Source organism: Perna viridis, chromosome 8 (genome assembly GCF_037379345.1).
Source record: "Perna viridis isolate PV_CMFRI_1.1 ecotype Kerala chromosome 8, ASM3737934v1, whole genome shotgun sequence".
Lineage (NCBI taxonomy): Eukaryota > Metazoa > Mollusca > Bivalvia > Mytilida > Mytilidae > Perna > Perna viridis.
In genome coordinates, this window is record NC_142452.1 from 28,144,915 (window position 1) to 28,169,799 (window position 24,885).

A 24,885-nucleotide genomic window follows, 5' to 3' on the forward strand; every position below is an offset into this window, starting at 1 on the left:
GGTATGATACTTTTGAGGGAAACTTCCAAAGAGAATAAAATGGAGAATATTGTATTTTTTTCATGGTTAAAAGACTTAGTTTCTTCATAATGAAAGTTTAATTGGGCATATCTAAATGGTACATTGCAAAAAATGAATTAGCATGTCAACTTTATTTTTCTGCACTCAAAAGCACATCATACATGACTATCAAGGAACTAAGTAGTGTGGATTTCACACCATGTGACCTTCTCCATAAATTGTGTTAGAAATTACTCAAGTTTCAAGGCTATCAATTGGGCTCATCAACAAATATTCAGGCTATCATCTTTGTTTGCTCCTGATAGTAAATCCTACATTAGCCGTTTAGATAAATAACATCTAAAGTGTTAGATATGTTATGATAGTACTTAAGCTTTACTATAAACATTAGTCCATGCCTTAAAGAGAATAAGTGTTAGGTATTGGTCCAAGAAAAAGATAAAAAGGTTGCTAAATTCTCAGTTGCTGCTAGTGAATAGAGGTTTTGTTATAAATAATTCAGGCTTCTAGAAGCCTCTTGTTTAAGTATCCCAACCTCAACACCATTTGGATTTTGATCCTGAAAATTTGCTGACATAATTGTTCCAATTATAGCCACAGAATTGCAATTAATTAGATTTCTGTCCCTTTAATTCTCTAGTTTATTGATGTAATCACCAAGAGTTATAGAATTGTTTGTGTTGACAGTCCGTTTCTTGCTGAGTTCAGAATAGTGCTTTTAAATGGGCCAATTGCTCAAAGCTAAACCAAAGCTGAAGTCAGCTATTAAATTATGGGATAGACTCTCAACACTCTAATATTTGACATTTAAATCAGGTATTAGAGATTGACTTTGATAAATATTATTTCATCCCAACAAAAACTCTGTAAGGATCAATTGTTTAATTCTTCTGAATATCAAAATCAGCTGATTGTTGAACGTTTGACCTTCATTACCTTTAGAATCTATAGTCTCTCTATGGAATTGTCTATTGGTACTTGAAGTACCTTTAAAATCATTTGGGTTTATTTTCATGGAAATAGTACAAATGATACTTGTCCATTGTGTGTTTATTGCTGTAATGTAATTTGTACTCATTGGTCTCAGGGAGCAGACATTTAATTGTTTTTGGCATATAAACCTTCCATTTATATTGTTGGGAGTTCTGAACAACCATTATCAACAGCTCATTTTCTTGTTGTCTTATTGAGCAACATCAATTCTCAATTTAATCTTGAGAGATCTGGAAGCCAATACCATGTTTGACAAGATAGTTTCCTCTTATGCAGATTTAGGAAAACCAACTATATTTGAGGATGTTAGTTTTGATTTTAACAGATTTCAAAGGAAGAATATTTTAGTTATTCCCCATTTAGCTATTGATTCATTTGTTCATACTGCATATGTATTGATCATTTGGAATGATTTTTTTTTCCATTTAAAAATAATGTCCTGATATTTTCCTTTGCAATAAAAAAACATATTTCTGGAAAACCAAAATGATCTCTTTAGTTGATTCTGGTTATTTTTCTGAGTAGGAAAGGAAAATTTTAACCCCTGGCCAGCAGAGATGCTGGGTTGGCAAATGATGGTACAGTAACTACATGTTGATGTTGGGTACATTATGTGCTTATTGACCTATATAACATCCAGATTTATTAGAATATCAAAGTAGTTATATGCTTTGTAGCTAAGTGACCATGTGTGCCAGGTTGGTTGTGGTCATTAACAATAATTTTCTGGAATTAGTCCATATTATTGACACTGACCACATTTCACCTAGGAATATGAAATAGCAGTCAAGACCATGTTCTAAGGTTAAGTGAAATACTGCGAAATAATAATTTGGGAATCGTTAAATGCATTTAGATTTATTATTTGAATTTTGTCATTTTTTACCAAAGTGCGAGTTTTAACATTGGTACAATGACTCCGACAGTTTTAAGTCAACTATAAAGTATCTAAAGGGCTAATGCCACGTAACCATTGGTGGTGTTGTTTCCTTTTTCCTTTTTTCGCACCCACCCCCCCCACCTTTTTTGCATTTTGGTTTAGTACCCATGCTCTCCATCACATTTCAAGGTCAATTATAGAGATTATAAGGGTCATTAACATGAGAATATGATGTATGGTAGACTAGATAGGTATATACCTACAATGTCATCTGATTTAGTGATAAAGTATTAGTTCTATCTTTTGTTTGTTGACTTGGGTGTGTGCTATTTTATCTTGTGATTGTTCAGTTTGTGGACTGGTGAAAGTCACTCAGTTTGATTGGTTATCCAAATGATACGACTTTTTGTTAGATATACACATGTGTTACAGTATAACATGTGAATACATGACATGTGAATGCAGTTACACATTTACATCAAACAGTCCGGTAACCATGCTATGCTATTTAATTATGGGGTCATGGGAACATCAGGGGCTTTTTTACCGATATTTTTTGGGGGGGAGTGAAATATCAAATGACGAATCGTGCACGAGAAAAATTTGCCACTTTCGAAAATCATTCGTCAATGGCGAAAATGGCGAGCGCTAGCTAAATCACTGTATTATGTTAACAAGAATTCATAGGTCTGTTACTAGTAAGCATTAACTCTACTCAGCTAACAGATGATTCGAATTTAGGGTTGTTTTGGGCATATGTTTTCATATGCATGTTTTTTTTCCCATCTATGGTTATTTTTAGAAACATTTAAGGAAGTTATGTACAGTCAATATGTGTTGACAAAAAAAAAAAAAAACAAAAAAAAAAAACAGCTGACTCAAGTAGAGTATGAAAAAAACAAAACAGAAATGCATTTTGAGATAAAGCTTACAACATACTTTTATTTTCTGACTGGATCATTGTGATACCGTGACCTTGTATTTCCGATCATTTCTGCACCAGTTTCCCCTTTTATTAGATAAGTATTTCCTCCTTGTTTTCCGCAGATCTTAGGTTTCAATAATGTAAAAAAAAATTTTAAAGATGAAGATCAAAATTGTGTGGTTCTTTGTTTTATTGTTCATTATTCTTGGAGTTGAATGTGATCTTGAATAAAATCTATGTTTGGTCTGATGGAAACTTTGGGTGGAGGAAGCTTCTTATAAAACTTATTGTTTGTTGTACAAAACAGATCAATCAAGCATTCAAACAGTTTAAGTTTTAAGGTCAAGGTGTTTGATTTTGTTTCCTTTAGCTAATGTATACCCATGAAATTGCACATTTTTCCAAATATGATTTTAAAAAATTCCTCATAAAAAATTGTATCCTATTCTATATTTCAATGGTATAACATTAATGACAATTTCCAGTAATTGTAGACTAATTAATGGTATATGTCCTAAATTTAACTTTTTAAGTAATTATGAATGACTAAATGGTATAGTGCAAGGTTTTGGAATCATTTACATGTAAGTTGCTGTTAATGAACTTCTACAATGCTTTTTTGGGGGATCAGTTTATGAGAAGGTGGGAACTTTCATGGTCTTTCATTGTTTCTGAATATTTACCTTGGAATAATTCAGTTTTTTCTTCCATTATTTAAATTTGTATCAACACAAAGACCAGGGGTTAGCAGCAATTTTAGGAACAATTAAGTACATGTGATTCAGTGAGGTTAATTATCTAGAACATCACACTAAGGACTGAGGCTTTTGACCTTGATTTTGCTGTTTGCACTGATTATGAAATGAACAGGAGCAAACAAAAAATGTTTAATTTATGATATTTGGAGTCTGAGATCATTTTGACATGGACAAATATGAAATATTGTAGCTGATGTTGGGAGTTCTTCTGATTTTGTACTTCAAACTAAGTGTTGTTGCTTTGAAGATTTGATTTACCATATATTGACCTATTTTGGTCAAATCCCTGATAAATTTTTCTTAGGAGACATCCAACTAATACAAATTGGCCTTTATGGAAAATTAACCTTCATAAAGACAAAAGAAAAAATGAATGATACTTCAAGGATTCTTAACTTCTATTTACGGTATAATGTCATAAATTATTGGACTCAAGCTTTCAGATGTAAACATCAAGGCTTGTTTGACCTGGACCAATATAGAAACGGGGTTATCAGTTGTGTTGTGACAGGGCTTGTGAAGTAGGAATCTTAGAGATTGATTTCCCATGGCTTTGTTGACATGATTTATGCTACAATTATACTGAAGGAAAGAACTTTGACAAACACAGGAGCAAACAGAGAATGCTTTGAACTAGGAGACTTTTTGTGATAAATTTTTGGTCCTATGGACAATGTAATTTACCTATCCCCTTGGTCCACTATAGATACCTTTCAGATATTTTGGTTTAGGAGTTGTGATAACTTTTCTGATCAACCCAAAGTTAGGGTAAATCTCTACAATATACTATTGAATTAGAACCTTTGATTGACTTGTTTATGTACTGCCCTATGATATGGTCCTATTGAATAAAAATCTCCGCAATCGTGTGATCAATGGGAATTTAATTCTGTTTGAAAAGAGAAAACATGATCGTTTATTCTAGCTTAAGTTAATGAAAATCAATTTGGACGAGAGTGATAAAATGATAGCCAACTATTGGTAGTACACACTTAGTTGTTTTTTTTTTAAATTATTGATAGAATTGGTAATTGTTATTTACCCTTTTATCGACACATGATGGTATCAATGTTAATAAAGAAGTAGTCACATTGTACTGTACAAAAAATGAATTTCTGGTTGATATGATTGATTTTCTTATCATCTAGTGAAAGTAACAATTGATAGAAGGTACCATTATTTTGTCATAAGAATGAAGTTCTACATTTGTAGTTAAGGACATTTTTATATTTTAAGTTTGAAAATACTGTCTCTCATAATATTCTCTTCTTATGCTAATTTTTTTTGCCCCTCTTACAAAAGAGAGAAAAAAAAAAGACACTATTTTGTTGCCCTAATGGCAGTATTCATTGTTAAAAAATCAATGTTAGATATAATTTGAAAACAGGAGGCAAAAATGTTGGCAAGATTTTGGGCAAAGTGGGGTTGAAAAGTGGGCCAATTTCAAATGATTGAGAGCAGATCAGAAATAGTGTAGGCATGTCACTTACTGATGGATTTTCTGTAAATAGTGGTACGAATTACGGTTCTCTAATTGGAAAAAAATCAAAGATGAATAATTCATGAACAATAGAAAGACCTACAGCATCAGTAAGTAAATTTTGTCAATAAACCCTCTGAACATATTCAATCAATATTAAATAATTCAGAATAGATTTAACAAGTATGTTACTTCTATTGATCTCATACCACTTATTTGAGATTCCAACACATGTTACCCTGCAAAAATGTCAACCATAAGCTTTCGTATTTAGTTTCGTTACCCTCGTTTTCCCCGATATGTCCAGCTTGAACCATAAGCTGGAAGAATTTTATGATGACGGAGTGTCGTTTATCATGATGCATGGCATTTGGAAAAGGTATTGTTAGCCTTAGCATTAGCGTAAGCTTTTTTTGCTCACAAGCATTTTTCTTATGTAGTTCAGTCGATACTGTTGCAATCTGTTACTTTATGAAAAGAAGATTCATTTTTTTTTATGAAGTGAAAAGCATTAAGCATGTAACATTAATTTTAGTGAGATAATTTAACTATGTTATCTATTTAGATTGAATCTTGTTTGTTGAATTTTTGCTTGCTTGAGAAACAAAAAATTAAGAAAAAATAAAGAAATGCATAAGGATTGCAAGATAAAATAAGTCAAATGAATATGATCATTAGGTTACAAGACATCACAGGTATGAAGCAACATATAGGTGTACTTAGGGTTTGTGAATTTGAAAACTTCCAAGTATAATTTGTAACAAATTGTGCTCCTTTAATTTCTGACCTATTCCTTCTCTCTGATGAGGCTGACTTTATAGCTGATCTGATCTGAAAAAAAGAATATCATTTGGCTAGATCCTTTAATCTCAGTTTCTGCTATGTAGATGACGTATTATCTTTAAACAATCCTAATTTTGGGGATTTGATACATCGCATCTACCCGAAAGAACTTGAGATAAAGGATACGACAGACACTGTGAAGTCGGCCTCATATCTTGACCTACATTTAGAAATTGATGGTAAAGGAAAACTATTGACCAAACTTTATGACAAATGTGATGACTTTTCATTCAGAATTGTCAACTTTCCTTTCATCTGTGGCAACATCCCTTCAGCACCTGCATATGGAGTGTTCATATCACAACTCATACGTTATGCCAGAGCTTGCCGAAACTACGCAGACTTTTTGTATCACACTAGAACTCTAACAAATAGGCTTCTAGAACAGGGTTATGTTGCTACAAGATTGAAGTCATTACTACAGAAGTTTTATGGTCGTCATCATGAACTCGTTATAGTGTATCCATCTGCCCCATGAAAACTGGTCATAGTTTTCCTTTCCTTGTTTGTCTACCCCGGACTTGACTTTTTATGAGCAACTCGGAGGGTGTTTCTAGAAAAGCAGAGGATGCTTACCCTACCGGTGCACTTGGTCCATGCTCCCAGTTTTGTAGTGGAGTCCGAGTTGCTCATATACTTTTGTTACTTTGTAGGTATGATTTTAGTTCCTTTATATTCTTTGTTGTGTATGTCTGTTTTCCATGTCTGGTCTTTGTCCCTGGATCACATTCTTTTGAGTACCGCTATAACCTGTGTTCCCTTGGTTACTCTTGCATTCTGGGTAATTATCAATATCAATTAATTCTGCTGCACTTTTAATGCATGTCCCATTATAGCTTTATGATTGGCTTATATGCAATAAATCGTTGAATTGCTAAATTCATTTCAACCTTATGTAGATAATGTTAATATGATGTTCCCAAGAGTCATTTCATTTGATTTTGAGGAGTTCATATAGGTGTAATATTGAGCAATACAAATGTTATAAATATTTTTTTTTTTTTTTACTTCCTGCTTTTTATGGAAAAGTTAAAACCAATCACCTATCAAACTAACAGTGCATTTCAAGTATGGCTTCATGTAATGAGTAATGGGTATACATAACTAATTGTAGAGTTTTTGGTATTTTTTTACGTAACTTTTTTTATTTTGCTTTGATGTAGGGATGTAGGGTTTCTTTTCAGATTTAACCAGATACAAAACAAAAGAGAGTAAATGTTTACTCTGAAACATTCTTGCATAAAAAAAATACATTGAATAAACTGGATCAAAATAAAGTTTTCTGTATGACAAGTTAGCTGATAACTTAAATTTCCAGTTTATAAAATGGAATTTTGCCTGATTTGGAGTTGCAGACTATGTGTAGGAATCATCAAATGGCCAAGCCATAAATGCTTATCTACATTGTAGTTTAAACAGTTTGTAAATACATGTACTCAGTGGCTACTTCAGGGGCAGATAGGGATATTAGGACCCTCTCCAAAATTTTGAAAAATGTATATGTATATGAAATCTTGACCAAATTATTTCATTAAATTATTTTGTTGGGTGAAATAATGATTGATTTTTCACTGTTGTGACATTTCACAAATGATTATACCCTCTTTAACATGAAATTTGTATCCACCCCTAAGATCATATGAATGTTTGTTATTGATTATCATAGAAAACTTATATCATTTTCTTTGTCAAGTGTTTATTTCACAGTACTTTGAAATGAGATGGATGTCCACATTTGAATTGAATTTGAATGATTCATTGCAAAGAAAAGAAGTTATTAAAGTGTTATGACTATTCTGACGTAACTGACCAAAGGTCATGACCTTTTTTAAATATTAGTTGACAGTTTCACTAAACTGTATTGAACAAATGATACAAGCAACCTTAATAAATGTATCTTTATAGGTAATCTTTATCCATCAGCAAACATAATAATTTTATGAATATGTCCTGGAATAGTGCAAAGATACTATATACTATCATTGTACTACTTTACATTAAAGGGCTGTGAGTAGTCAGGCTGTGTATTTGATGGTGGGAACAAGCCCAGTGGTTCATAAATATTCATGAAGAAGTTTTGTATGGTATATTTCTAATGTGATTCTGTATTTAAACTTATTGTTTTGACTTCTTTTTGCTGTTAACGTTAATTAAAAGATGGTTTTTGAGAACAATCTGCAAACACAGCCTTTAATGACATAGGGCATTAGTTCAGTTTCCAATTTTGCTTTTTACTTGCCAAACTGCCAGAGCTGAGCAAAAAATTTTTTTTTTAGTTTTCCTGTCATTCTATGTAAGAATTCATTGTTCTCCCTCTTAAACGAGATCCCTGTCCAGGAGTTGCCCCTTTGTCTGATATTTCTGTAATACTTCTACATTGGCAGATCAGAGATAGTTTTCATTCCAGCTAATTAGACATGATGTTCTGCAGATATGTCAGGATTACTTTGTTGTCATAATTTGAATATATTGAATACATAGCATTGTTTTCCATTTGGGACCATTCAAAATTGTCAATTCAGCAGTATCCTTGCCAAGTTGGTTATGAATATTTGTTCTCATCATGTTGAACACTTTCAAACACATGTTTAATTGTATTTTTGTGCTTGGTAAATTAGACAAACATCTGATTAATTAGTGTCATAATTGGTGACAATATAAGAAGCTTTGTGATTGACGAATAATGGATAGTGTTAATTGATTAAATCATGTTTTGGCGTAATTTTGCTATGTAGAATGGATATTTATTTGCCATAAAAGGCAATTTACTTTGTCATAAATGTCATTCATTGGTTGTGCTATGGAAAGGTCACCCAACCAAGACTTGTGGCTAACAGGAAGTAATTTGGTCACTATATTGAAAGTCTTTGTCATAAACATTGATCAAGCTTGTGTCTTGTGACTGAATTAATTTACAACATATGCAGCCATTTTGCTATATACATGTAAATAGCATTGATAATTCAGTGTATCCTATTGAGTTCGAGGACAATGACAGATTACTAGTACATGTATATGGATTGTTATCTTTATATTTGATGCAGGGTACATTAACACACTTAAAAGGACATTCCAAATTTTACATATGCTGACTTGAGCAATTTTTTTCTGAATTTGTCTAATTCAGTGAGTTTTTGTGATGTAACTTTATTATACAAGCATTATAGGATTTTTGACTGCTTCTAATTTCATAATAGTTCTGCCAAACGGATGGTTCATGAAATAGTATACATGGTCCATGTTAATACTGACTTCCAGTCACCTACCCAGTTTAAATCTTTGAACTAGGGTAAAACCATAACCTGTTTTACTAGACCAGCAGTGTTTGTTTCTCTTGCATGGGTGATCTTCTTTAATGAATATTGCACAATCATTCTAATGAAATATAGATTAAGATCTCAGTGTTCAAAGAAGTTTAATTGTGGTGTCTTGTAGTGGTTTTATATGTAAAGACCAACTGAGATTTTGTTGTTTTGTTATGTTATGAAGTGCATTTTAGAGACAAGTCTATTTAATAAGCATTTTGCTTCCACTATGAACTGCTCCATACTTGTCAATAATGTAAACATGCTTGCATTTACTTTTAACTGGTTATTCCATATTCAGTGAATTGCTTTCAAGCAAGAATATAGCATGTTTTTTAAATCTCTACAAGAAGCTGCACTAGTGCAGACAAAACTGATAAAGTATGCATATGCATTTGCAAACTTTCAAATTATAGACCACCTCCCCCCCCCTCCCAAAAAAAAAAAAAAACTTGGAGGGGGAAGAAGGTAAAGAACCTTCTAAGTGCTGGAAGTCCAGGTTGTACCTTGGAAACAAGATGGATTTGTTAGTATCCTTAATTATAGAACAATTCAATATAGTTTACATTGTAATCATGAGGTGATAGGGCCAACTTATCAATAATCAGGGAGCCTGTAAACATGGTCTTTAGTATTATGATATAGTAATCTGTAGTTTGATATATAAAATGGACAGACAGTTTCAGGTCAAAATGGCGAAATTATGAAATCTCTTTTCTAGATGATTTACATTCATGTAACAACTATTGATTTAGTGATAACTTATTTTTCTGAACAAATTGGTGTACAGCATATTATCTCATTCATCAAATATTGACATTGAATTGGCCAATATTGATAGTATAATTCCAATATTTATCATCATTTTGTCTGATTATACAGAAAAGGGCTATCGACTGTCTGCTCTTTTCATATCTGTTGAAACTTGATGGGACGAGGTGCAGTTGGTTGTTTTGACAGGTTCCAGACTTTTATAGCTTGTGTGTATATAGGGGAAAGTCCTGGTAGACAATTCAGAAGGGCAATTTTGGGGTTGTCTATATCAGGTCGTAAAAGTAAAATATGAAACATAGAAAAATATTACATTTTTACCAGATTTTAGGGAAGCAACATCCCCTCCAACCTTCTCCTCTGAATACACTTCTAAAAATGTTCATGTTTTGTTGGACATGCATGTATACATAGTTAAAAATATAATTTAAGGAAACGGAAATTATACTGTTAATAAACAATTTTAATTCACTAAACTAAAAAGTTTTCAAAGGAGATATGAAGAAATATACATTTCAGTGACAATGTCTGGACTGGAGGAAGTATGGTGAAAAAAAAAACATACACTGTCAAAACTAATTTAATTCTGTCAGACTTGACACTAAATAATTAATTCAAGTAAAAAAAAAAAAACAAGATCTAAAAACCACTGGTATGTGTATGTACATGTACCATTCAGCAGGGTGTCAACCAAAGCCTAGAGGCTAAAATTGATGACATCAAGTGCACTGCCCTCTGCAAAGCTATAGAATAAGAGCAGATGTTTGTTTTGTACTTGCTTAGAAGTGGTTCTATTCATTGCCTTTTAAAAATTCATACTATATGTGTTTTACATTAGTACTGTGTTTCACATAGTGAAATAAAGCTATGGAGAGTGTATCTGTGAAAGCTTTCCTTCTGTTCTAGTCAAGTCAATAATATCCAAAAGAATCACATAATTTTGCATAATTAAATTCCTTATTTGGATATTGTTTATGATTTCAGATCAAATTATTGATTAGTAAGGTACATCTTTTCAATTTAATCCAGGGTGGCCCAACAATCTATGTCTGTCACCATTTTGAATTTTAAGAACATGCTGATTTCAGAAATGTGTTTTGTAAATTAAGAAATAATTGTGGGAACTTATAGTGATATTGTCATTTTTAAGTTGGAATATTAATACATGTACCATGTTGCATTTTTTTGCAATGAAAAAAAAAAAAAATCATCCTAAACAATTACAAAGTACATGTAGTTCTGATCAAACTGAAGTCTGTAAAACTAATGATTCCTCCTTGTTTTTTTTCAGGAAGGGGAGGAGGAAGGACAATAGTAAGGACTCCCCGACACCCCCGGTGCCAGAAGAAGCCAGACAGTATCTAGAAGATAGTTGTGTACGAGAGCGAGTCACTGATGCAGATTTCTACAAACTCGTGGCTTTACCTCCAAGTGTAGACTATAATGAATGGTTAGCTACACATTGTAAGTGATGCTACTTTCATTTAGTGTTTACAAAAAGCTTCTCCATTTTAATTGGCAAGTGGAATATTACTTTGTCCTTAAAATAAAATATTAGGTTTATTTTCAAATAACCAAATTCCAACCGTAGAAGAGCATGCAACTAGGGTTGTTTATTGTATATTACATCAGTTAATAATAAGTAATTATTTCCAATAAAAGTTATATGGTCAAGACTGTTTCTTGTAGATCTGGTTTAAGAGTTATTCCGTAAGTCCCCATTCATTCCAGTAGAAAAATAGCAGTTTTTCATTGACTGCATCAGAAGTTGGTTTACTCTGCTAAACTTATACAGGAGATAGCGAACTAACTTAACAATGAATTTGAGAAATTTTTTTATTATATAAACCTATATCTACCTGTAGTGGTGATTTACCAAATGTTTCCAGTGTAAAAAAATTCAATATTTCACACTGTTAAATTAATTATGTAATTTCACTCTCTGTCTTTCTCCTGCCAAAATGTAACAACACAAATATCATTCCGCCGATCACAAAATTTAAAATTTATATTGAAAATAGCAACAAATAAAGGAGAAAAATCTATATAATAAATAGATAATTAAGTAGCAGCTTTGTAAGAATCATGCAAAATCTGAAACGTATGATACACCTTAAAAAAGGCTACATATTTTTATTTTTGTAATTAAGTTGTTTTATGGGTCTATACTATGAAATATGTAATTATTCATTCAAATCTGCCTGCTCTTAGAAGATAATCAACATTGAAAATCCAGTAGATTCTATTGTATTTGAGCGTCATTTACAGAGTTATCTCCCTTAATTTTGAAATCTACAGTGCATTCTATACAATTTTTATCTCCTAAGAGCACGGGTGATATGATAAACCACATGTTAATTTCTGTTTACTATGACATTTCAAACAAAATATCAAAAATAAAAATATGTAGGCTTTTTACCCATGAATCACATTTTGCATGATCCTTAGCTGGAGTGCTACTTAATTGGTTATCATGAATAACCAAAATATGATCACTTGTGACAAGAATGCAGTTAGATTTGACTCATGCATGGACTAAGTTCCGGGCACTTTTCAAATCTAGGTGTTCTTCGGCACTCATGATCATATTTTGGTTATTCACTCTTTCCAGTTAATTTTTCTATTAGTAAACACCAGTAATAGTAAAGGACTGTGGGCAACTGTGATTGTTCACGATGACATGACTCATCTTAATTCTGTTTCTGTTAATGCTGTAAAAGTACTTCAGTTGATTGGTATCAGTTTTCATTGTTTTATCAAATTTCTTTGGTTCGATGAATTTTGAATAAGTAGCCACTAAATTTGCAATGTAAATATTTTTCATTTCAGTGGGAATTTGATTTTTGTAGTTTGACCCAATCAATGAAATCCATGAAAGTTAGTAGCCCACAAACAATACTTCTTCCATTTACCCTATTAATCATTTTTCTTACCGAAAAAAAAAAACAAAAAAAACTATGGAATAGCCATTAATACTTTTTAATACATTTCTTTTTTTTTTTGTGAGTACACATTTTTGCCGGTTAGTTTTAGTATTAGTCATAGTTTAAAATATCAATGACAAATATAGCAAAACTTTGTAATGTAATGTGTCTAGGTGGTACAATAATGTATATTTTTGGTCATATTTCAGACATGAACATTAAAATAATCATTTTACTAGAAAATATTAGCTTTTCCTTTGATCTTTAGTTAAATGTAGATAGTTCATTCAATATAAGTAGAATTAGAGCCAGGAAATGGGATTAATTGGAAATTTATTTTTCTTTTGCTTTGATTTGTGAAATCAACTGAGTAAAAAAACAAAAACCTTTGATGAATTTTTCAAGAGGTCCTTGTACTATTATATTCTCTCTTGAAATTTAAGTATTTGTTAATGTAAAGGTCAGGCAGGTGAAATTTTAATGTTATCCCTCTTGCATTTTCATTTGTATGAAAATAAATATAGATATCATTTCTTGGGTGTATTTATTTTATACCAACAATAAAAAGTTATACAATTTTTTTATGTACTGGTGGTAAACTGTAATGTTATTATCAGGCCTCACTCTTACTTGGGAGCTGTACCTTGTACTGCTTTTGTTTGTAATGATTTTGGCGGGAGGAATGAGGAAGACGAAAGTGAAAAAAGATTAAATTTCACAGAATGAAAGTATTTGGCCTAGTTATAAATCGGGTTTTCTAAACCAGATAAAGTTTCCTCTGTTGTTCCTTTTAACTTAAAGGTGAATTTCAATTGACTAGAAAATCATGCTAGATTTTCTAATTTGCAGATAAGATTTTCAATTTTCACCTGCCGAGTTCAAAAGGCTCAGGTGTTCAGAGAATATAATCTAGCCTAATAAAAGGTGTTATATAAAGCCCATTGATTTTAACTTTGTGTATTGCTATTCGAAACTGTCAATTAACAAATTATCTATTGAGGACCTGTCATTTTGACAAAAATAAATCTTGTAATTAATGGAGGTATTACTTGGGGGTAATAGGTGGTTATGTGAATGATTGAAACATTGTAGACCTTTATGTAAATTACACACTTTGCTTTTTCAATCAGTCGAGTGACAATTTTTCTTTTCTTTGCAATAAAAATGCAGTTATAAAATAAAAATTTGTGCAGGGTTGATCGTTTTAAATGATATTGTTCAGAAATTTAAGAGGGTTTAAATGTTTTGTAGTCCCATAAAGAAAGAATCGGACCACATTACATGAAAAGAATTTTTATTTCCTAATGTTTTTTTTTTCCTATCAAAGTTTAATATAACTAAAATTTGATACTTGTGACAAAAAGACCTAGACTAGTTTTTAAGCAACTACGGTAAGTCTGATTTAAAGTTTAAAACATCTTTCATTTGTTGAAATTTGATACTCCCAGTATTAGGCCAAGACACAGCTTGATACTGAGAAAATCTGATTAAATTACTGAAAAAGGTCTTGTGCCTTTGAAGTGTTTTTTGGTATTTTGTGATTTTACCAAGTCATTCTATTTTGTTAGAATGTCATTGTGCCTGCTGGGTGGGTGTATTGTTGAATGTTTGTCAGCTGTATTAAAAAGTTTTAATTTTTTATTCAGCTGGAATGATTTAGTTTTTTTATCAAGTGGAGTACATATAAATGTTGACAGGTTCAGATAAAAACCTCCTTGCTAGGCTTTATGGGTTCAATGATTTTACATTGGTTTACATAGAAAAACAATGTTCGCTTTAATTTTTAGAAATTAAGATATCTGCCCTTTACATAAAAAAGGAGTCAAGTGACCTGTCATTGAGATAAAAGGCATTAATCCTCCAATAATTTGATCTTCTGCAAGCAAGTGACCATTTGCCACTTTCACTTTATGGCTGAAAATAGTTTCTTCTGGTCAATGTAAATTATGCAGAATAGCTGTTTCAACAACAGTTTTTTATACGCCTGTCTAAGACGGGACGTATCATGGTATACTGTTGTCTATCAATTTGTCCACACTTCGGACAATAACTCAAAAACGCTTTAACCAACTTTAATGAAACTTTGGTGAACTGTTCATATCTATTGACATAAGTTGAAAAATCATTTAAAAGAGACCATGGTACTTGGTAACCTTGTCAGAAAAGTTTGTTTTAAACAAGATAGAAATGTATGGGTGAAAAAATCAAGACAACAAACTTAGTTAAAATTGAGGTAGCCTTGATAGTGCCGAATTTTTTGTGCATTTTTTATTTACTTTTTTTGGGAGGATGGGGGTGTATTTGACAGGGCTCACAGTATTTCTGGTTGATCTTATAAATTCATTAAAGGCATAAAGACAAGTTAAAGGGCAACAGGTTATCATGCGCTTAAAGCCCAGCTCTTTATTGGATTGGGTTGAAAATTGTCCCTGTCAACTTATTTGTCTGTTTGTCAACTTATTCATGCACCTGGTCAAGTACTACTCATTCTGAACATTTCAGTGACTTCTATAGAAATCTGCTGAATATATGTAGATGTGCTTGAATGATGCATGCAAAGGAAGATGATCAAACTTCAGGGTTTTAAATTCATAACATTTCAAGCAAAGGATACAATTAAATGTAATCTAGCCAATATTTTATTATGAATGAAGAAACTGACCATGGTTAAATGTTTTATTGTTCTACAGATTACATAAGAATACTATTAGTATACCAATATTCATGTGCAAGCCAAATTTGAATATCTGTAAATTCATGAACAATTATTCAAATGGAGAAATAGAAATAATTGCTTTTAAAAAGAAAAGGAAACATTACACTTGCGGAGTAAATTTTATACTTTCAAGACTTTTTCGTGACATAAAGGAATAAAAATTTTATAAGCCATTGAAGTCATGAATCCTTTCACTCATATCAATTAATAACTGTCATTTTTTTTTCAAGAGAACAAATTCCTGTTCAGACTACATATTCTAATCAATAAATCTTCAAAGCATTTGAATATGAAAAACTACATCCTATTATCTGTTATGATTGTGTGGTCAATATCACACAGTGTCATCAATATGGTGGCAGGAATTGAATTGTTACACAGTGTAAATCCAGAAATATTAGAAAAATTCTGAAATTTACTGAAAGTTTGTACTCTTTGATGAAATGAAAAAAAAATTAATGCTAGAAATGTGAAGGTTATCATTTTGGTTGTACTCTAACCTAATTAACAGTAAAAAACTGTCTATACTGAAGCCCTGTTTGACTGTAGAATTTGTCTGGTTTAGGCAGGTGTTCAGTTTACCTAGGTTCAATGCAATAAGAACTGATATGAAAGGGTTTCTAACTCTGGTTTATACTTTTTTTTGCATCATTCAGTTTTGACGGATTTTTTCATCATTCAGTTTTGACAGATTTTTTTCGTCTTTCAGTTTTGACCGATTTTTTCATCATTCAGTTTTGACAGATTTTTTCATCATTCAGTTTTGACGGATTTTTTTCATCATTCAGTTTTGACCGATTTTTTCATCATTCAGTTTTGACCGATTTTTTTCATCATTCAGTTTGGACCGATTTTTTCATCATTCAGTTTAGACAGATTTTTTCATCATTCAGTTTTGACTGATTTTTTCATCATTCAGTTTTGACCGATTTTTTCATCATTCAGTTTAGACAGATTTTTTCATCATTCAGTTTTGACTGATTTTTTCATCATTCAGTTTAGACAGATTTTTTTCATCATTCAGTTTTGACCGATTTTTTTTCATCATTCAGTTTGGACCGATTTTTTCATCATTCAGTTTAGACAGATTTTTTCATCATTCAGTTTTGACTGATTTTTTCATCATTCAGTTTTGATGGATTTTTTTCGTCATTCAGTTTTGACTGATTTTTTCATCATTCAGTTTTGACCGATTTTTTTCATCATTCAGTTTAGACAGATTTTTTCATCATTCAGTTTAGACAGATTTTTTCATCATTCAGTTTTGACAGATTTTTTCATCATTCAGTTTTGACAGATTTTTTTATTATATAGTTTATATAGACACCTTTCTCTGTAATTCAGTTTACTACTTCTTGTGGTCAATTTCACATTATATTGTAATCTGTATCTAGTTATGAGTTCCTGTGATAGTCATTGATTGGTGATATGAATTGGTCTGTAATTTTCTCCTATTGCCACTTTACAGCTTCATTGATTGATAACAATAGGATTTATATCATTAACAGAGAAAGTCAGTGTCCTGTAAGAGGCCCCTAGTAAGGGATATGATGTTCTAAAATTTGGGGAAAGAGGAGGGTGTTTGAGATTTTTTAGCCTGTTTATAGTGAGAAAAATAAGAAAAAAAAAAAAATCAATGTCCTTTGAAAGCCCCTAAATAAGAGGGTGTGATACTTTTAAGGTTACTGAAAAAAAGGGGGATGGTGGAGATTATTTGTTTAAAAGGGTAAAAACAAAACAAAACAGGGTCTGTCTTATTGTTTATTGTTGAAATGAAATAAATGCTTTAAAATGGTAGCCTTGAATTGATTAGACTAAAGTTATCCTTGCTAAGGAGACTAGGTGCATGTTATTGCAGTTTAAAAAACTGTTGTAATTATGGGGTATTTGACTGAAGTTAACTGAGGGTCAGTGACTGCTGTTCTCATATTTTCAGCATACATACATGCAAAATGTGGCTGATATATTGCATTTTATGGTAAATATATCTGAGGAAAGATCCCATTCCACAGTGCCATTTTGTAATGAAGGCCTGTCCTCATTAATGACCAAGCTGTCAAGTTTCACTCTTATTATCACAGATTTATTTGCAGTTTGCAAGTACTGGGAGGTCATTGTCAGATTTCTGCTTTATCATTGTTATGTTCTGAGCCTATCTTTTAAAAATAGAACAAATCAATTATGAAGGAAAATAGATGTAATTGAATGCTTTTTATGGTGGACTGTAAATATTGCTTGAATGCAGTTACCTTTAAATTGCAACTTTTTTCTCTAGATTTAATTTCATTGATTTAAAGATATTTAACTGGGCTTCTACTAGTGTTAGGTAGAGTCTTTCACACAGCTGTACCACATAGTAGTATGGTATAACCTTATGATATGGAGAACCATTAAAAGAAATCACTGATTTTTATTTTCATTTTCAAAGAATAAAGAATTTTGTGTCATGTAATATAGTATCTGAGGACAATGATCTATATCGCTGTCTATGTTTCATGCAATATTTTCTGCTTTTAATGAATACGATGATTGCTTTTTTGGTTTTTGTTTAATGATATGACAGTTATATGAGTTTGAGGCAACCTCATAAGTATTTTTTTTTTGGGGGGGGGGACTGGAAACCAAAAAACTATTTTTGATCACCCAAATGACTGAAAAGATATCAAAAGGGGAAAAAAATACATCACTTGTGAAAGTAATTATTTTATACTTCTTCCAAATTTTCATAGACACTAATATCCTTGAGGTGACCTTTACAAGGTCAGTATTTATTATGATAGACAGTTTTTATACATCTACATTTTGTGCTGTATACCTTGAAAAAGACATTTATTGAACTGCTGATTAAGCAGAATTCATACTCAGAGGGAATTATACACAATAATATTAATAGATACAAACATTTTATTAGTGTCAAGTCAATGATTTATTAGGTGTAGGTCCTATGCCATTGTGCCAAGAGGTTTCCAAGGTCACATAGGTAAAAGATACAGAGGGAATGAATGTATTTATCATGTTACATGATAGGTTTATTGCTGTGTTGATGTTATTTGTAGGACTTTAATTGGTCTTTTATGCACACTTTGTGCATTTGATGCACTAAACTTGGATCCTTTACAATATAAATGTTGTAAATTTAGAAATTATTGTGTGCATTTCTGATTGTAATTTTGTACTAACATGAGATCTTACTTTTATAGTAATGCTTTAGTATAAAGCTTGAACACTAACTTCATATACCAGAAATAATGAACCATAATAGGAGTAGGTTTAGCCCACTATCAAACCCGGTTTAACCTGCCTTTCATTTTGAAATGCCTGGACCAAGTCAGGACCAATGCGGTGGTTTCCTACTTCCCAGTTTTTAACCTGATATCACCATTTGTTTTACAGACTCTCCATTGGACTATTCCCTAGGCTTGATCTGGTAGTTTTGTTATTATTATTTGTTTTGTTACCAAAAAATTATATTCTTGTTTCCTTCTACAAGCAAGAAAAAATAGGGTAGGTTGGTAGCAAAATTAGGTTATTTTTCAAAAAAAACATTCCACATTGAATTAAAAGGGGAAACAGTCTAGACTATAGCAATGCTTGAGCCAAAACGGTCATAATATGTTCAGGGTAATCACAAAAGTAGGGTAGGTAGGTTAGGTAGGGCAGTGGGAAAGAGACATTTTATTTTTTGGCCTCATAACCATAATCACTGTACAAGGAAGAGTTTTGAAGCTGTGATCATTGATCTAGTCAAAGTTTCATAAATATGTGTTATTTGAATGAAACCAAATGTAAAAATACATATGACATAAGACTAAAGATGTAGAACATATTAAACCATTCTTTTCTTTTCTTGTGATTGTGTTTTCATGGTCTGTTATTACATTTTCATCATCTTCTTTCAGCGATCTCATTCTTTAACCATGTCAACCTTATGTATGGAGTAGTATCAGAATACTGTACATCAGAATCTTGTCCCAGTATGTCAGGTCCAGGGAATGTGTAAGTTTATCAATCAATCAAGCAATATATATGGATCAAGATACTATACCACAGTGATATTCTGCTTGAGACTGCACCATATCAAAATTTCTAAATCTTTATATGTAAAATAAAATTAGCAAAGAGTCATATTTACCACATTTTTATCTTTTACCTTTGGCATTAGCAGTAAACCAGAAAATAGTGCACAAATTCACCAAAAATTCAACTAAAGTCAAGAGTTAGTAAAATGTATAGAAGATTATTGACATACAGGTTTACAGAGTGATAGAAAAAGATCTCAATAGATTCTCATATTTCAAAAATTTTGATGAAGGAATTTTAACAACTAAAAGAACTAAAGCACATGTCAACACTTTTGATTTGGCAAAGTGTAGAAAAGTGAAAATATTTCCTCTGTCCTAAGCTAGTATGAGGTCACTGGGTTATTAATTCCATACTTTTACTTTGATGTGACAGATTTATGTAGAAATGTATCTTAAAATTCCATTCACACTAAAACCATCATTATTTACAGGTTCGTAAAGATGTATTATGTTTAGTAGACATGACTTGGCGAAGACAAATCACTTTACACACTTTATAATCCAACTTCAAAGTTCACCTATACAAAGAGCAAACAAAAAAAAATATTTAATGCTTCTTTTCCATCATTGAAAATCGGTGAAATATTTACAGATTATACTTGTACTATTAAACAATTCTTTTGGAAATGTAAACATGCATAGAATTTTAAACAGTATGTAAACATACTAAATTGTAAATGGTATTTTAGACTTCCTGCAAGTCTCTCTGTAAAAATATTTTCTTTAAAATATGCATCATGTCTATCAAATATTTTTCACTACCCATTTTGGGTACTGAAATGATGCTATATTCAATTTAAAAAAAATCAAAGGGCACGTATTATGGTATTTGAATGACTTCTGTTCTTAAAGTAATTGTAAACTATTTTGCATGTCTAAAATTACTTTCAACCTATTAATTATTAAGCCAAATGTACCATTGGTTGCCAGAAAAGGTTTTAGTTGATTTGTATAGTTAAACACAAAACATTTTCTTTCCTCTTGCAGGCAATTTTTATGGCATGACGATAAAGGCAAAAAATGTAAATATACAGCACCACAGTATGTGGATTATATAACAACATATATACAGAAGCAACTGTCAGATGAATCTTTATTCCCTACTAAATTTGGTAAGATATTTATAGGAAGCTTTTTCATAAAGAGTACTTACACATAATTTGGTAGCAGTGGTGGGATATTTGATATAGGTTTATACTACTAATTCTTGAACTTTGCTGATAAACCATGTAGTTTTTATTCATGATAACAGATTTTTATAACTGTATATTCTTTAAATTTACGTAGATTTCATTTGTTTGTAAATTTTGTAACTGGTTCTTTTATTTGTCCTGTCCCAATTGTCTTACATTCTATTACTACAGATTTTTTTAAAAACTAGCTTGCTAATGTAACTGGCTTGGCATCCTGTATTATTCTGGCTGTAAAGTAGTTTTGATTTATCCGTGATTGAAACTTTTATAAATATAGTTAATGAAAAATCATAACAATTTTCAATAGACTTTTAAACACTAAGGACCAATCTATATATTTATTTTGTACTTTAGTTTTAGTCATAGGTTTATTTTCAGAGGTGATTTCTTCCTGATTTATTGCATAATAAATAGATATGACTAAAAATCAATGAATTCAGGTATAATAAAGGCAATCTGCTTTTGGGCGGAGTACAATTTATTTCTTCCATGACATTACGGATATCACTGTTAAGTGAAGTTAACATTAATGTCATACTTAGCTATTATTTTACAACTGGGTGTCTTCAGTTTAATATCTTTGATTTTGAAGAAGTGCCAATATTGGTTTCTGATTTTACAATTTGTTATTAAAAGTTTCAACCCTATAGAATAGATAGCATACCATTTAATTGTGCTTAGTTGAGTAGATGATGAAGATGGAATCAATTCCAAAATCTGTAAAAGTATTTTAATTCGTGGATACCAATTTTCGTGGAAAGGCTAAGAAACAGAAATTCGTGGATTCTTGAATTCGTGGTTTTGAAATTTTCAGTATACACATCAATGAAAATTTCCTTTTCGTTGGAAACCAGATTTCGTGGTTTAGTCTATCCACAAAAACCATGAAAATTGGTACCCCACAAACAATAGTACTTTCCCAGTAAGTCACAGTACACGTTTTATGTTCAGTTCATGTAGATAATGTTTTTCTCCCACTCCTTCCTTTTTATGAGTTCAGGGTACCAAGTGATCTACATGTCTTTCTTCTTCAGTTGTGGTTTCTGCTCAACCAAAGTCTTCTTCAAGTTTTATCATAATGTTATAAAGGACCATAAAATCCTTATCATGTTGGATAAACTGTTCAGGCATTTTGACCCCTTTTCACTTCAGACATATTAGGGTACGCAAGATGGTTTGATTTGTGATGAAATATTTTGGTCACAATGAAATGAAAACATTGGTCTCTAAATAACCTCCAGTTTTTGTAAGGCTTTGGTTTGTGAATGTCCTTTGCCTAAATTAATTAAGTTCTTAAGTTTTTGGCCTGGACAAGTTTACAAAAGAAATGTTTTTGTAGAGGTTAAAATGAAGATGTTTTTTTTAACATTATGAAGGACGAATGGGTTGTATTTCACTGTCAAAGGAATAGTCTTACACATTAAATAATTGCAAAATTGAACTTCATACTTGAAATGCAAGACTTTCAGTCAATGTTTTAACTTCGTAAGAATTTTGTCATTAATTTTTGGTGAACTTTCAGATGGAGGGCAGGAAGACTTTCAACTTTGAAATTCAATGTTTTATTTACAATGTAACCTGGTCCACAAAGAATATAACTATCTACTGAGGTCTGTGTTTTTTTTTGGCAATAGAGTTGACAATAAGAAAAGGAAAGTAAACCTTTGGAAAAGTTGTATTTCAAGACGACCAATTTCAGATTTCAATAATTTCTGTAGTTTTGTGGTATTTTTTTGTATGTTTTGTATATTGCCAACTAAGAAGATATTCTCATCTTTTTTTTGGGAATACCCTATAGGTTTGGTGACCTATATAATTTCAGTTATGGGTAAATTGATTTAAAATAACCATGACTGGTCTTAGTCATTTAAATAAACAAATTAGTTTTGAAGGTCAGTTGAAAGAATTAAATTTATTTAGTCTTAACAAGGTCTATTCCTTTCTTGAAACTAGGTAACATTTAGGTCTCAGGATTAGAAAACAAGGACTTATTCAGCTCTGGTTGTTTTTTTTAAGACTCTGCATTATGGTGCAGATGCCTTAAAGATTCCCCTATATTTTTCAGAAAGTAGTGGGTATCCTACCTAGCCTCCTACCTAGGTAACAAACATTTTTGGTAATTCAGTTGATACCTTTATAGAGATACTAAAAAGATCCAAAGATGTAAACATTAAACTAAAGTTCTTCAAGACTAAATATTTTGTGTCCTAATACCTTTTTTTTTTTTGGCTTCTTGCAAATTAATACATTTTTTTAGTTGAATGTAACTAAAATGTATATTTTGTACCAAGTCTATAGATTATTTCTCAGTTACATGTCAGCTTATTAGTTTTGTATCTATGGAAAAGTATTCAGGATGATTATTCAAAATTGTTTGGGCAGTTGATGTACCTATCAGCACTAATTCAATTCTTTAAGGCCCAGTTGTAGGATAAACCTAAAATAAACATGTAATATTAAACAAATTTATTCCTTTTAAACATAGCATTAATCTTAGGTCCTGCTTGTGTTTGTTTTTACCCAGAATTAGCCTTTAGAAAAATAAACTGATTTGATTGGTCGAAAGGTATCACACCATTTCATTCTTATGGTGAGATTTTCATTAAAAAGAAGTTCAGTATTTTCTGTTCCATTACATACATATTAAATGTAGTTATAAATATTTGAAACAGCTGATGGTTCAAAGATGTTTACTGGTACATTCTGAATAAATTATAAAAATATATTGTTTACTTGCAAATACTATTAGATAGCAAAAGTATATAGAGTTAATGGAAAAGTTAAGTTTTAAGTGTATTAAAGTTATCAGTGATAGATCTAGAGATTTACATAAAGGGTCTTAACCTGGCCTAAAATGTGAAGAAAATATTTCACTCATTTTTGTAGATCAGACAATGCTATATATCAAGTTTGCTTGAATATGTATTGAACTATATTGCTTTCTGAGAGTTTTTCAATATCAAAATGTAAAAAATATAACAATATAATGGTAAATAGAAATCAAGTTCAGTAGGGGGCCACGACCATCCTACCCTACCCACAAGATCTTCCTATGGTTATTTACACTAAAACATGGAAAGTTACTGCAAAAACTTATAACTAAGACCTGATAAATTTAACTGATACTTTTTTCATTTTTATCTCTAAACATAAAGGACCATTAACAACAATAAAAACAAATGTAAAAACTATCTGTACAAAACCAAAAATACTGATGTAAAGTTTCAGGTCTGAAGCATTATTTAAATTTTGCTACAATTTAATGGAATTTTGCTTGGTTGACTTCAGATAGAAAAAGAATATTTTCAAAGAGAGTTGGTAATTCTACATTGAGTTATATATAGTTATAATGTATGTTGAAGTTTGGATGGTCATGATGTACTTGTATTGTCAATGATAATTGATAGAATTTAAGTTCCTGACCCATATTATTATGATATATTCCGTTAATTAGTAGTTAGTATGTAACACATGCAGTGAATTGCTATGTAGACCTATTTTACGACCTTTTATTGTAATGTATGTCATATTTTGTCATGAATAATTTGTATGTTTTTGATAAATGACTTTAAAAACTTACTGTTCTTTTTCTAAGAAATAATAAAAATTGGAGTGTTGTTTTGGCTCCATTTTATTTTTATAGGGTCCAGATAATATAAGAGGTTTCGGTCATCAGTTTAAAACTTGCCTCAGTTGATGAATGTAGCATATCACTACTACATTTTTAAGTTCTAAATCTGCAAAAATTGTATGATGGGTAAACGTTTTTAATGCAAGTGTATTTTGGAGATAAAGAAACGTCAAATTTGTAGATAAGTGTAAAAAAATAAAATTTCTATATACCGGTAATTTCAATATCTCAGATGTGAAATTGCTTTTAATTTATCACTCTTGGACTTTGTACCTGTCCATTTGTTTGAAAATTTAGTAGTTTGGTGCAGTATTACTGTGAAAAATACACATTAAAAGCCTGGTACCATCTGCTTGTTAAACA

General features: G+C 31.2%; 1 protein-coding gene across 4 annotated transcripts in view; it reads left to right on the forward strand.

Annotated features, from left to right (window-relative positions):
• Positions 1-24,885, forward strand: part of LOC148610080 (MOB kinase activator 2-like) — a 57,738-nt gene that overhangs the window by 28,787 nt on the left and 4,066 nt on the right. For 3 of the 4 annotated variants that reach the window (XM_088542125.1, XM_088542123.1, XM_088542124.1), the window contains exons 2-4: positions 11,268-11,440; positions 19,516-19,612; positions 20,686-20,810. In XM_088542125.1, the coding sequence (XP_088398251.1) occupies positions 11,268-11,440; positions 19,516-19,612; positions 20,686-20,810 (395 nt within the window). Of the gene's footprint in view, positions 1-5,290; positions 5,437-11,267; positions 11,441-19,515; positions 19,613-20,685; positions 20,811-24,885 lie in introns of those variants that run through there. The other variant, XM_088542122.1, reaches the window with a different exon arrangement.